This window comes from Engraulis encrasicolus, chromosome 18, assembly GCF_034702125.1.
Source record: "Engraulis encrasicolus isolate BLACKSEA-1 chromosome 18, IST_EnEncr_1.0, whole genome shotgun sequence".
NCBI lineage: Eukaryota > Metazoa > Chordata > Actinopteri > Clupeiformes > Engraulidae > Engraulis > Engraulis encrasicolus.
This window is the reverse complement of record NC_085874.1, coordinates 9711574-9724404: the sequence shown is the minus strand read 5'-3', so window position 1 is coordinate 9724404 and position 12831 is coordinate 9711574. Positions and strand designations below refer to the sequence as shown.

The 12831-nt window shown below is 41.6% G+C and overlaps 2 protein-coding genes across 3 annotated transcripts in view; both read left to right on the top strand.

Annotated features, from left to right (window-relative positions):
- The window catches only part of parp1 (poly (ADP-ribose) polymerase 1), a 46044-nt gene extending 40384 nt beyond the window's left edge, over positions 1-5660 (top strand). The window contains exons 21-23 of the mRNA XM_063222966.1: positions 92-153; positions 388-502; positions 5057-5660. Coding sequence (XP_063079036.1) covers positions 92-153; positions 388-502; positions 5057-5138 — 259 coding nt within the window. The 3' untranslated portion in view covers positions 5139-5660. The remainder of the gene's footprint in view (positions 1-91; positions 154-387; positions 503-5056) is intronic.
- Positions 5661-7082: 1422 nt separating this feature from the next.
- lin9 (lin-9 DREAM MuvB core complex component) overlaps positions 7083-12831 on the top strand; it is an 18976-nt gene continuing 13227 nt past the window's right edge. For both annotated transcript variants that reach the window (XM_063222981.1, XM_063222980.1), the window contains exons 1-4: positions 7083-7164; positions 10381-10413; positions 12236-12294; positions 12504-12605. In XM_063222981.1, the coding sequence (XP_063079051.1) occupies positions 7134-7164; positions 10381-10413; positions 12236-12294; positions 12504-12605 (225 nt within the window). In that variant the 5' untranslated portion in view covers positions 7083-7133. The remainder of the gene's footprint in view (positions 7165-10380; positions 10414-12235; positions 12295-12503; positions 12606-12831) is intronic.

The window sequence follows — 12831 nt, the reverse complement described above, 5'->3', positions numbered from 1 at the left end:
TTAGCTGTATAGCTAATGTGTCTAGTATTTCCCTCCACTGTATAGTTATCATAGTTGCCTGTATAGCTAATATGTCTATTCCCCTCCACAGGCACGAATTGAAGAAGGCCTCTCACATCACTAAGCTACCCAAGGGCAAACACAGTGTTAAAGGTGAGACACACACAACCACACACACAAACACTCTCTAGACACAATTCCGTACTACACAAATTATGTTCTCACCCTCCCCCTGTTCTGTGTGTGTGTGTGTGTGTGTGTGTGTGTGTGTGTGTGTGTGTGTGTGTGTGTGTGTGTGTGTGTGTGTGTGTGCGCGTGTGTGTGTGTGTGCGCGTGTGTGTGTGTGTGCGCGTGTGTGTGTGTGTGCGCGTGTGTGTGTGTGTGTAGGTGTGGGCCGCACGGCTCCTGACCCCAGTGCTACAGTGAAGCTGGATGGAGTAGAAGTCCCCCTGGGTAAAGGCACCAACACCAACATTGACGACACCAGCCTGCTGTACAACGAGTATCCTTACCACACACACACACACACACACACACACACACACACACACACACACACACACACACACACACACAGGCACACACACACACAGGCACACACACACTAGCCTACTCTATGAGTATTCTTCAGCCTGTTTTATGCTCAGAAACAAACCTGTCTGCCCTATGATGCAGACTAGTGCAGGTTCAATTGTCCCAAAAATAAGGTTTAGGAACATTTCATATAGATTTTTCCACTTTGTGTTTTTTATCAACTACAGACCCCATAGTCTTCGGATCCACCTGTTTCCAATTTTTTTCTGAAGTGGAAACGCCCAAAATCCAAGATGGCGGATATATGGTCATATTCTAACACAATTTAATGTAATTGAAAGAAACATGTCATATACATTTTGGGAATTGGTGTTTTTTATATTTCTTACATCCCCTGAACAAAAAAACAACCTGTTTCCACCCCCGCCCCTTAAGTTTTAGTACCAAAATCCAAGATGGCTGACATGACATGTAGCATAAATTATGTATTTGGTGTTTTAAGGTCTCTAAAGTCATTGTTTTTTTCTTGTATTTGTAATATTCACGATGGATAAAGGACTGTTCAGTCAGCCATTACATGAACTTCATTCAAAAATTATTCAATCTGTTGTAAAAATTCAACATGACATTAGAAAAGGCATTGAACGGTTCTTTTTATGACCAGGTAATGTGTCTTATCCTATTTATTTGTAGGACCCCCTCTGAATACAAAACAACTTGTTTTTATTTTCCCTTTAACTTTCAGAAGCAGAATCCAAGATTGCTGACATTATAGCAAAATAAGGACATTTTGGTGTTTTAACCCATTAAGACATGGCGTTATAAATTTGCTGTTACCAGAATGGCAATGACCAAGGCGTAGTGCATTACTAAAGGCCCTGTGTCATGTCATAGTATTGTAGTGCTAGGTAGTTAACTTTCAATGACTATTACAGCATGCCACAGGAGGTGAGGCGTGCATTAAGGGGCTACGGTCTATAAAGCCATTCTGCAGTATTGTACGCCTATTGGTAGTATTTTGATAGGCACGTAACTGTCATTACATGAAATGTTATCAACATTTATCTCATATTTTGCCAAAATTCAACATGGTGTCCAAAAACCCTTGAACTAGCAAATAACCTAGATCTCATCTATATCTGAACTGACCCCTGATCTCAATAGCATAGCAGCAGGTGGAGCCGGTGTGATTTATGACAGGAGCCCTGGAGGTGGTGGAGCCCTCTGTCCATCCTCACGATGCCTCAGTCTCAGAGGTAGAAAATCTGAAGTTTGGGGTGACACACCTTAAATGTTGTGCGCAAAGATTGGCTTGCAATTTGCCAGTTGCAAAAAAAGACCAGTTGCCTCCAACTAAACTCATAGACTGATCAGGAAGTACAAAAAAATCCTATTAATTCATTTCATAGAACTATCCAGAAGAGTGGGCAATAGGACTACCTCATTCCACACATTAATTAATTAATTAATTTAATATAGAGAGAATACTCTGTAGCATCATTGAGGCAGACATGGGTGCCGCTAGTGGGGGAAAAATGTTACAGATTCTAAGGGCCCAAGCACTGACAGCACTGACAGGGGCCCTTATGGGGGCCCAAAATCAAATCTTTTGTGGGGCCCAACATTTCTGGAGGCAGACAAAATGTACATTCACACTTGTGCCACCAATACTTCATGATGCCAAAGGTCTTACAAAGGTATGATAGTGTGGCCATTACTAGGGTCATGGGTGTACACTGACTGTCATGCCAAAGAACCTAGTTCTGTGAGCAGTCTGAGAGCATGGCAAGATTGTTGGAATTGGAGGAATGCAGCATCCCAGGCAGAACATTTGGTTTCATAGCCTTCAGATAAGCTGAAGCCGACCCTGAAGCAACTTTGTAGGCCTTGGCCTTGACATAGGCAGCCAAACCAGTGCATATGCAATGCTACTGTACAGGTAGCACTGCATAACAGGTACTGTACATTAATTGATTGATAGTAATTTTTGTTTGAACAATAATTTGGACCTGCACAAAATCTTATGTGCTTAAATTCACAAATGAATGGCTTTATAGACCTGAAAGCATTATGTTAATATTGATTTTGCTATACGAAATGTCGGCCATCGTGGATTTTGTAATAGATTTAGTTTATGTGATGGCTGACTTCAGTCATGTAACAAATATTACCAATAAAAGTCAACAATGGCTGAATAGACTTAAAAAATACTAAATATGCCAATTTTGCCAAATATGAAGTCAGCCATCTTGATTTTCCCACTAAAAAACAAGCAAAACATTGGAAACAAGTGGTTTTCTATGAAATGTTGTCCTGGAAATAAAAAAAAAGATTAACTGAAGAAATTCAATCCTTAAAGCAGCATTAATGGCGAATGCTCTGTACACAATGGCAGCCATCTTGGATTTGCCACTAATTATTAAAGAAAAAATTGGAAACAGGTGGATTTGTATTCGGGGGGGTCCTAGAAGTAAAAAAAATGCTGAATGGAAAAATCTATATGAAATGTTCCTAAACTTACAACTGGACCTGCACTAGACATCCACACCGTTATTTTTCCCCCCTCTGCAATGACTTGGTGTGCACACCTGAAAATGTGACTGCCCGTAGACAGCTACGCAGTTAACAGAAGCAGGAGCCGCCGTGATTGGTCCTCTCGGCCAGAGCCAGAGTGCTTAACTACAAAGAGCTACTGCATTGTTCCAACCTTCATCGGGCTGCGGACTGTGAGATGTTCATTAAATAAGTTGCCCGTGCTTAGTAGCTTCATTTACTTACACAAACCAAGGACAACACGTGCACTTGCAAGTTACGACACTGAAGTTATATCGGGACAGTTAAACAGTATTTCAGAGGAAACATTACTCTTCGTGTGACCTGCTCTCGACAATGAGCCACTTCCTTGTTCCAAATTACCGCCTGGTTACCGCGGTGACTGCTAGTACGATCAAATATGCAGGTTGACATTTGTTAAATGTTTTTAATTGTCTTTGAGTCTGTGTAGCTACAAAGCAGCATACACGTCTAGTTTACTCCTTGTATTGAAGGCAGTTAGAACAATCATCTCGCTGCCCCTACCGTTGTGACGGATACGAATAGCGCAAACCTAGTGATCGAGCAAATATCAAAACTGTCTGCGTTGACCTGTGGGCGACAAGCGGCAAAGAGAGTATACACAGCCCTTTACTCTGCACACACACAGAATTGCCTGCGTGCACACACACAAAGCAACAAATGTTTTGTACTTGCTGTATCGTAGCCAGTTTGTAACAACCCTCTCGTTGCCCTAGCGTTGTGATGACGAATAACATAGCGCAGCCATGATAATCCCTGTGCAGCAAAAAATGTAAGCTGTCTGTGAATAAATAAGCCCTTTATTCTGCCATCTCACACACGCACACGCACATGCACACACACACACACACACACACACACATATACGTATATACTGAAGGGCGTAACGCCAAAAAAAAAAAAGTTTTTCCAATTCCTGAAAAAAATAGAAAAAAATAAAGCACTTAGTGGTCCGTGGAATTTCACCTAATTTTTGCCATTTTTGAGAAAATGTGTCCTGCATCAACACATTGCATAGGCATGTCACACCGCAGGAAAATGAAGTCGCACCACAGGAAATTCACTGCATTATGGTCATTTTAATCCTTTTGTATACATGACTGCTCATGCTAACTTGATAATGATATTGTGTTTAATCTTAATATGTGTTTTCATTCATAAAAAACTTTTTTTCCTTCTATAAGAGCAGTCACACCACAGGACACCATAAAATGAACCTAAGCATTGCGTGACAGAAACATTGCAATATGAAGACATATTAAGAGGTTAATAGTCACCTTAAGCTTCCACAGCACTCTCCAATAACCGAGGTACTGACTGGTTAGGAGCCAGTCTTTAAGACCCTTGTAGTTGGCCTTGCAGCTGCCCGTTCACAAACATTGACATACATGTCACCCCACAGGATGCAATTTGTGTTACGAAATTGAACTTGTAGTTAATATTACTGTCTTGAGTTTTTTTCACATTCACATATCTTAATATAAAGTTAATATTTATGCAATCATGCCAAATGCTTCATACATTATTCAAAATATTGTTGGTTAATTTATATATATATATTATATTCCAGGTTTCATTAATGTTACAGTCACACCGCAGGATATTTGACATATAAACCTTTACAAAAATCTTAACAAAAATGTTTCTTCTCATCTAAGACTAATATGAAACATAATGTATCACATCTTCTTTCATTGACATTTGTTTTTTAAAGGAAAAATAACAGTTTTGTAGGTTTTTAACCAATGTTACGAAAAAACAAGGCGTCACGTCTCCCACCCATATACACACACTCAATTCAGCCTACTCTACAAGAATCCTTACTGCCATGTCACACACACTGAAAATTGCATGAATTGTGCTACAAATACTGTTGTTGTTGTTCCTGGGAGAGTGCTATGCCCTGCCCTCCCTCCCCTGCTTGTGCTCCTTAACCCCGCTCCCTCAGGTACATTGTATACGACGTGGCGCAGGTGAACCTGAAATACCTGCTGAAGATCCGCTTCAACTACCAGACCTCCCTCTGGTAAGGGGGTACCTGACGCCTGACCTCTGAGCTGAACTTTTTTACCTCCACACAGTCTCTCCCAGGACATGACCACTCACACAGCGCCCCCTACACCCCAAGACTACACACACACACGCACGTTCTGCTTCATCCTCTGTTTTACTGTGTATGTGGCTTATAGGCCTGCTACTCGTTTTGGGTTTGCATAGCTCACCACTGGTGACCGCTGGAAGTCCTACACCCCCACACAAACACACAGGCTCTAGTGTGTGTCTGAACCACCCCTATTTCTGCAAGTCCAGTGTGTCATGAGACACGCTAGTTTTCATTCCCCAAACGGTTCTCTGGGTGAGAAGAGCTGCTCACCCCAAGAATGGGACCTACCTGACACACACACACACACACACACACACACACACTTCTCCCATCTCCCAGAGACTAGAGTCTTCCATTGCATTGGTCTTCCATCCAGACTCGCTTCAGAGGTTACCGTAAAACCTAGCAACAGTTTCCGGTAACGCTTTAGAATAAGGTTCTTCTAATAAGCGTTTATAGTCACTAGTAAGCAGGTAGTAATACCCTTACAAGTGCCCAATAACATGCTTATTAACTTTAACATGCTTATTAACTTTAACATGCTTATTAATGCTGTTAACATCTGATGAGTAACTTTATTTGAGTAAAAGCATGAAAATCGGTACACATGGCAGCCATCTTGAGAATTTAGTTTTTTTCGCGACGCCCCCATATCTAGTATTAGTCAGCATATCAACATGGGTATGTGTACCGATGTAAATAATAAGACTAAAAAAATAAACCACTATAAACACATAATAAGCAGCTTATAAGATGTAACCAAAGTTAATAAGCATGTTATTGGGCACTTGTAAGGGTATTACTACCTGCTTACTAGTGACTATAAACGCTTATTAGAAGAACCTTATTCTAAAGCGTTACCCAGTTTCCCTCCAACGCATTAGGTGAATTCTCAGAGATAACTGGTCTACCTATCTTCAGTACTCATTACGACAAGTTCAATTGGACCAAATCTTTTGCCCTCTGAACCTTCTGATAGACACATTTGCTTCAGTCACTAGGCTATGACCTCAGTTATTGATTGTCTTCCTCTGTAAGTTCCAGTGTAGTTATGTTATAGGATATGCTACACTATCTTCAGTTCAGGAGCAGTGAGGCTAGTATCTTGGTAGAGAATTAAATGGTATGCATCCAGTCACACTGTCCTCTGTTGTCAAGAAAGACAGCAACTATCCATTGGTATTGCATTGGGTTCTGTTGTAAGACACCATGCGTTGACATGGCTATTTGATACTAGGTATTCGGGTATAATAAGACTGTTATTAAAACATTTTGCCGTAGTTTTTCTTCTTTGTTTTCTGTGATTGTGGCCTCTCGCCCTTTTATTGATGTTTTTGTTTGTCTTTTCCTGATGAGGTTGGCACAGTAATAGAAGATTACCGAAGTAAGCTACATTTTTGTTAGTTAAGCAACTGAAAATAAAAGATTATTCAGCTTTGTGAAAAGACTTGGCTTGTGTTTGAGCAGAGTTCTTCTATTAATCCCAAATGTATTCTTTTTTAAGATGTTTTTTTATATATATAAGAAACTGCATTGATTGAGTGTGCGCACAAATCTAGTAGTATAAAATTATTTAGTATTAGTATAGGGCCACTGACTCACTAAATGTGACTAAATGACACTAAATGTGTGGGCCACTGACTTGTATACAAGTCAGTGGTGTGGGCCTCTACCGTCGCCTTCTCAAATGCCATACAACGACCAAAATATGATATATGGGCGAGCCCAGTCAGATGAAATTTAAAATGAATAAAAGTTCATTGTTAATCGGTATTACTTGTGTAAACAAAATGTGCTAAACTGAAGCCCTCCCAGTAGTAGATCTCTATGCGAAATGCTCGACCAACCCTCTCGCCTAGGTCTAGCTCCCACAATCCTCACCGTCAAATGGGCTTTGAAAAAGCGGCGCGGCTAATTCAAGATGGCGGAGATGGAGCAGCTCTTGGATGAGAGTAAGTACCAAAACAATAATTTCGACCGCTTACTAGACAGGGCATATTTGTGTTCAGTGATTATAATGGACACACTTAAACTTTACAACTTATTAGCTGGTTCTCACAACCACAAAATACGAACCCAATTGACTGGTAGTTCACAAGCGAACGGCGTAAACTAGCTCGTTGGTTAGCTAAGTTTTCCTACGAGGTTTACGGTAGTGTACCTAGAATGTGCTAGCCTTAGCGAGCTATTTACTAAAAATAATACTGGTTTGGAAATAAACATACCGCGGCGCTGGTGCGTATCTGATTTGGTAGCATTCTGCTTGAAACACTTTCCCATTTGTGTCAAACAGAACGCCTGTAGATCACTTCTAATCTTCAATTTTACTTGACTTAAAACGCTGTGTCTGTCAGCCTGCTGCATTAGAGCTCGGTGCACTCGCGAATCATACGGCTCAAAAGCCAGTTTGCTTTAGTACAATTAACTACTGCTTTTAACCCACCGAAGACATGTTGTTCATAACTAAACCACGAAGTACTAAAGAAGTACTTAACATTATCGCAGTCATTCCCATGTTCACTTGAAGTTGTAATTGTTTTTGTCGCACCATGGCACGCGCGAGTAACCAAGCATGCATTTTCGTGAAACGTAAACATTGGTCGGGCGGGCTAGCCGTCTGGCCTTGTGATGCATTGCGCGTTTAGCTTTACTAAATCATTCGACAACAACATACGGGTGGGATATGTATTTGTGCCTAAATTAGTGGACTTGTAAGTTCGTGGGACGTATCTAGCCCCTGCACTATCCTGCAGCGATGGACCTATCTTCTAGTCGCATGTGCAGGGACGTGCACAGGAATTTCAAAGGGCAGTTGCTCTAACCTGGAAGGAAGGGCAACCCCCCCCCCCCCCCCAAGAAAAAAAAAACCCCCATCAACAATGAGCGGCCTTCAGAATTTTTAGGAAACTGCACCATGGGTATTATTAATTTTAGTAGTAGTAGGCCTAGTAGAAGTAGTATATTATTGTCATAATTATTAATATTTTTTTATTGTATAGTATCCTGAATATGCGTACCATATGATATAACATGCTAGTTTTTAAACATGTAGGCCTACCTATTAATCATATCAGAGATGATCAGCCTTATGCCCACCTGCCCTAAATGTCTCCTGATCCACATTTCCTCATGTGTGGTATGTGGCTGCCCCTAAATTAAATGAAATTATGAGAAAAAGCCTTGATAGTTTTTAAACCTGTATCAGTCACAGAGATTATCAGTCTTATGCCTACCTGCCCTATGTGCAGAGGTCTGTGGCTCTGAGTCATCCTCATCTTAAATGAAATGAAATGATGAGTAAATTAATAGGCTAAATATGAGGATGCTTAATCAATTAACCCCACTGTCATCTTTATAATCCTTATAGCAGCCCCAAAGTAGACTTTAAGTTATAATAAATAGAATGTTTAAAAAATGTTAAAAAGATCATTTAATTTGAAAATTGAAATTTAATTAATAGGCATATTCCATGATTTAAAATNATGAATATTATATAGGAAAGCTAAAACAATAAGAATTCACAGGTTTAGGTCATTTGTTGGGTCTTTTGTAGCCTATATTAAAAATGTGTACTGTCGCTTTAAGAATGGACGAGCCGGCTTTCATTTCAGATCGCAAAGAACCGTGGCGTGGGAGCACCAGTTCTTATATGTTGCTCTGAAGCTCCGAGCTTCTCGCAGACTTTATAACCTTTTATTTTCATTACAGATATTTTAGTTAGTTCATGCACATTTTGTAGGCCTATGTCTTGAGAAGAACAGTAAACGTCAGTTATCACGTGGAGTGGATTTATTTCAATTACATGGACATTGACAGTGGAAACAGTAGCCTATCTTTGGGTCGGAGAATAGGCTATATCAGCGTAAGAAAACGCACTTTCCTAGCGGTCTCACCAAGATCAAACCTCTACAATCCTGAAAAAGATTCTCTGCCTCACCTGCACCTGTTCATTTTTTTCGCAGCCAACTCTGCAGAGATGTGCTTCCTTTAGCCAGCCTACCCCCTTAAGTTCTCTCTTGCTTGATAAAACGACATGTCATCTGCATGTTTCTTAGTTGGCTTAGCCTTCCACAAAACAACCTGAGCCATGTAAAACGTTGACTGCAAGCAAGATAGCTGGCTGTCGTATTCCCCCAATATCTGAACGTGGCACACCCCGGCTGTCAGATTATTTAGGATCAAACGTCCTAAACTCGAGATCGGCTTTAAGACATTAATTTGAGACATTAATTGTGATCATGTAGTTTAATACTGTGTAGTCTGCTGTGTTTCCAGCTCACCTCAGGCCGTCAGGGCAGTCGCTCTACTCCCACGACATCTTCGACATATTTTGCGTCTCTGCCCTGGTCGCATGCATGCTTGTTCCCCCCTCCCTCCCAAGTAGAGCTGCGCGTGCCCCCCGCATCGCGCATGCTGCCCCTCCCTTTGCCTATCTCTCGAGGTGCAGGTGAATCTGAATTTGAAAACTTAATTTAGGAAGCTTCAATCAAAAATACGAATTGCAAAGCAAATCAGTTGAAACATGAAATCTTAGCCTATTTTTCCGAGGCATAGGCTATCTACAGCTGGCTGTCGGGTTTTTTTGCTACCTAAACGTGGCGCTGGCTGGCTGTCAGATGTATGATAACTAAAAGTTCTAAACTCAACATTGTATTAGAGAGGTTGATTGTGAGCATATTTTGTACCCTAATATGTAGACTGTGTGTAGGGCTCTAGCCGACACCCAGGCATCTTCAAAATCTTTCGTGTGTCTTATAGGCGCTCAAGCGCCTGTCGCGTGCCTTCTCCCTCCCCACCGGAGTTGTTGCGTAGCCTACCTACCTCACATCGCTCGTGCCCATTCTCGACGGGTCTGATGAATTTGTATGACTGACTTAAGTCTTTATTGTACAAAACTTCAATCAAAATTATGAATTATAAAGAAATCAAATGATATTGAAATATGAAATTATAATTGCCATATTATTTTCCCCTCCCTTGGAAGGGCAATATCAGCCAATGTGGGCAAAAGGGCCGTTGCTCGGGCACCGTGGGCAACTATGCTCTGCACGTGCCTGTGCATGTGGGATCTACAGTTGTAAAGTGATTTCAGTGTATGAACCTCAGTCTGTGGGTGGTGGTTATGCTGTTCCGACTAAACTTTGATTCTCTCCCCTCTTGGTTTGCAGGTTCGTCAGCCAAAGCTCTGGTCAGCCTCAGAGGTAGGATATGACATTACAGTAGACACTTTTCAACAACTCTTTGTACAATTATTCAGGTAGACTGTATTGGTTACAGTCCCTAGAACAATGGGGTTAAGTGACTTGCTCAATGGCACTTTAACCATGGGTAAGGGATGTCGTTATTTTGGGTAACAGTGTTTATTTAAGGCACACCTACTGGGGTCAAAGGCGAAATTGCCATTTCACACTGAGAAGGATATAAGCCTGAAATGTTTGTGAGGCGATTAAAAAGTCAAAATGAAATCTGTTGAGTGCTTCTTTCCTCATTGACTTTATTCATCGACAGTTAAGCACCCACTGTAGGGTATTAGAAGGTGTTGAGTGCGCTGAGTTAGTGATCTTTCTAGGTAGCAGACCACACACATTTTACCTCGTATTATGGAATTCAAACCTGCAACTACACCTCGGTTATTCTACACACATTCCTTACATCTTCCCGGTTATCACACACACCACAGGACAGAGGGACATTTTCAGCTGCCCCACATGTAATTGGCTGCTTTCTCATATCATTTGACCAGGTGCTGTATCTGATTGGTTGGTGTGTATCCAGGGTGCGATTTGTAGGGGGGTGGGGGGGGGGATTGCCCCCCCTCCTGGTTTTGATATTGCCACTTTTCTTACATGATTTTAATCACAGTTTAATGTAAATCCATTGATATTGCTTAAAATCTGAATCATATCCCCCCCTCTGGTTTTCCGACAAATCGCACCCTGTGTGTATCAATGTATTTTCTGGTTGGCTCGTTATGAGCCCTTGCACCAGAGCAATCCAAAAGAGAGAGGTGCCAACGGCCCTTTGTTTCCGGGTTCTAGTTTCGCTAGGGAAGGGGGTAAAATCCCCCTTTATGCAGGTCAGGTCCAGTCCATTGAGATGGATGAGAGGCATAGAAAACTCCACTCTGTCCTTTGAGCAGACCAGAAACTGTTCACATTTGGCACCCATAACAAGGCATGAAGTTGGTGTATCTCTTTACATACACAATATCTGCTTGTGCTGCATTCACATGCTAACGTGAGGGCGTTGCGTTCCCATTCACTTTACAGTGGATTAGGTATGCTCCTACCAAAACTGAACTGTGGTCTTGCTTGCGATGCGTTGACTGCTATAATGCTGCCTGATCTCACAGAATTCATGGACACTTGGGACACAAAATCTGTGGCAGTTTCACTGATTTTTGGTGGGTCATGGAAGTGTTTTCCGTGATAGACTCATGGATTTGCTTTCTGTATTTTCCCATAGCGTCATGTTATTTGTATCATTAGAAACTAACGAATGGGTGGTCGAATAGCCTACCGTTTCCAGTTTTTCGAATGCCATACTATAATATGTTACTAAACAAAGGAATATCATAGCAAGTTAAGTTGTGCGCAGACCAAAACAGTCCTCAACCATAACCTGACAGAAAAAAAGGATTTTTGAGAAATACGTTTTCCACTTGGTTAATAGATTACCACAGTTTTGTACAAAACAAAATAATGCTAGTAGCTGTGCCTAAACCAAAACAATCCCTAACACTAACCTGTAAGAAAAGTGTTTTTTTTGTTGTTGTTGAAAAATCCAAAGACAATGTTCCTTGGAACATAAGACTGTGGGAACGTAAGCTTAGAGCTGTGGTAATATAGAGAAAGCACCTCCATGGGGGCATCGCAGAATTTTGGCAAAATTCAACAGATTTTGCGCCACAATGGTTCTGTGAAATCATGTTGCAGCGTAATTGGTTGATGAGTCAGTGATGTGTCTTCTGATTGGCTGTCTTGGTATGTTCAGTCTTCTGATTTGTTGGTGTGTGTGTTCCAGAGGGCAGCCTGCAGAAGTCCCACAACACCAGAAGGAGCGGACAGAGCACCACAGAGACTGTGAGCAGTGAGCCGTGTGTGTGTTTGTGTTTGAGCGCGCATGTTTCTTATCACTCTGCACTGAACTAGTTGCTTATGATTCGTTGACAATTAACTGTTGTTAAAGTGTTTTTGTTGTTTACTGCTGATTATTGAATGTTGAGTGCTGTTTGAGTCTTTGTGTTGTTCATTGCTGTTGTTTATTTTATTGCTGTTGTTATGTTTCTCAGCCGACGCGCAGCTCCAAGCGTACGCGAGCCTCCAGTGAAGATGAGGAGAGGCCCCCCGCACGCTCCCCCAGGAGGAGCCAGAGAGTCACCACACCACCTCAGGTAACTAGCAGAGTGAAGCTGCGTGTACACCAGAAACGAAATATGCTACCCGAGAAGCCGAGGCCGCTGAAGAAGTTTCGTCATGAATTCGGGTTAGTCGCTCTGGACTTGTCCATGACATGTTTGATTTAGCTAATCGCATGGCGGCTCTGGCTTGTCAGCCTGGGACATTTGGAGATATGAACATTTCAATTGGTTTTTACCAAACCACATCATGGCTCATTAA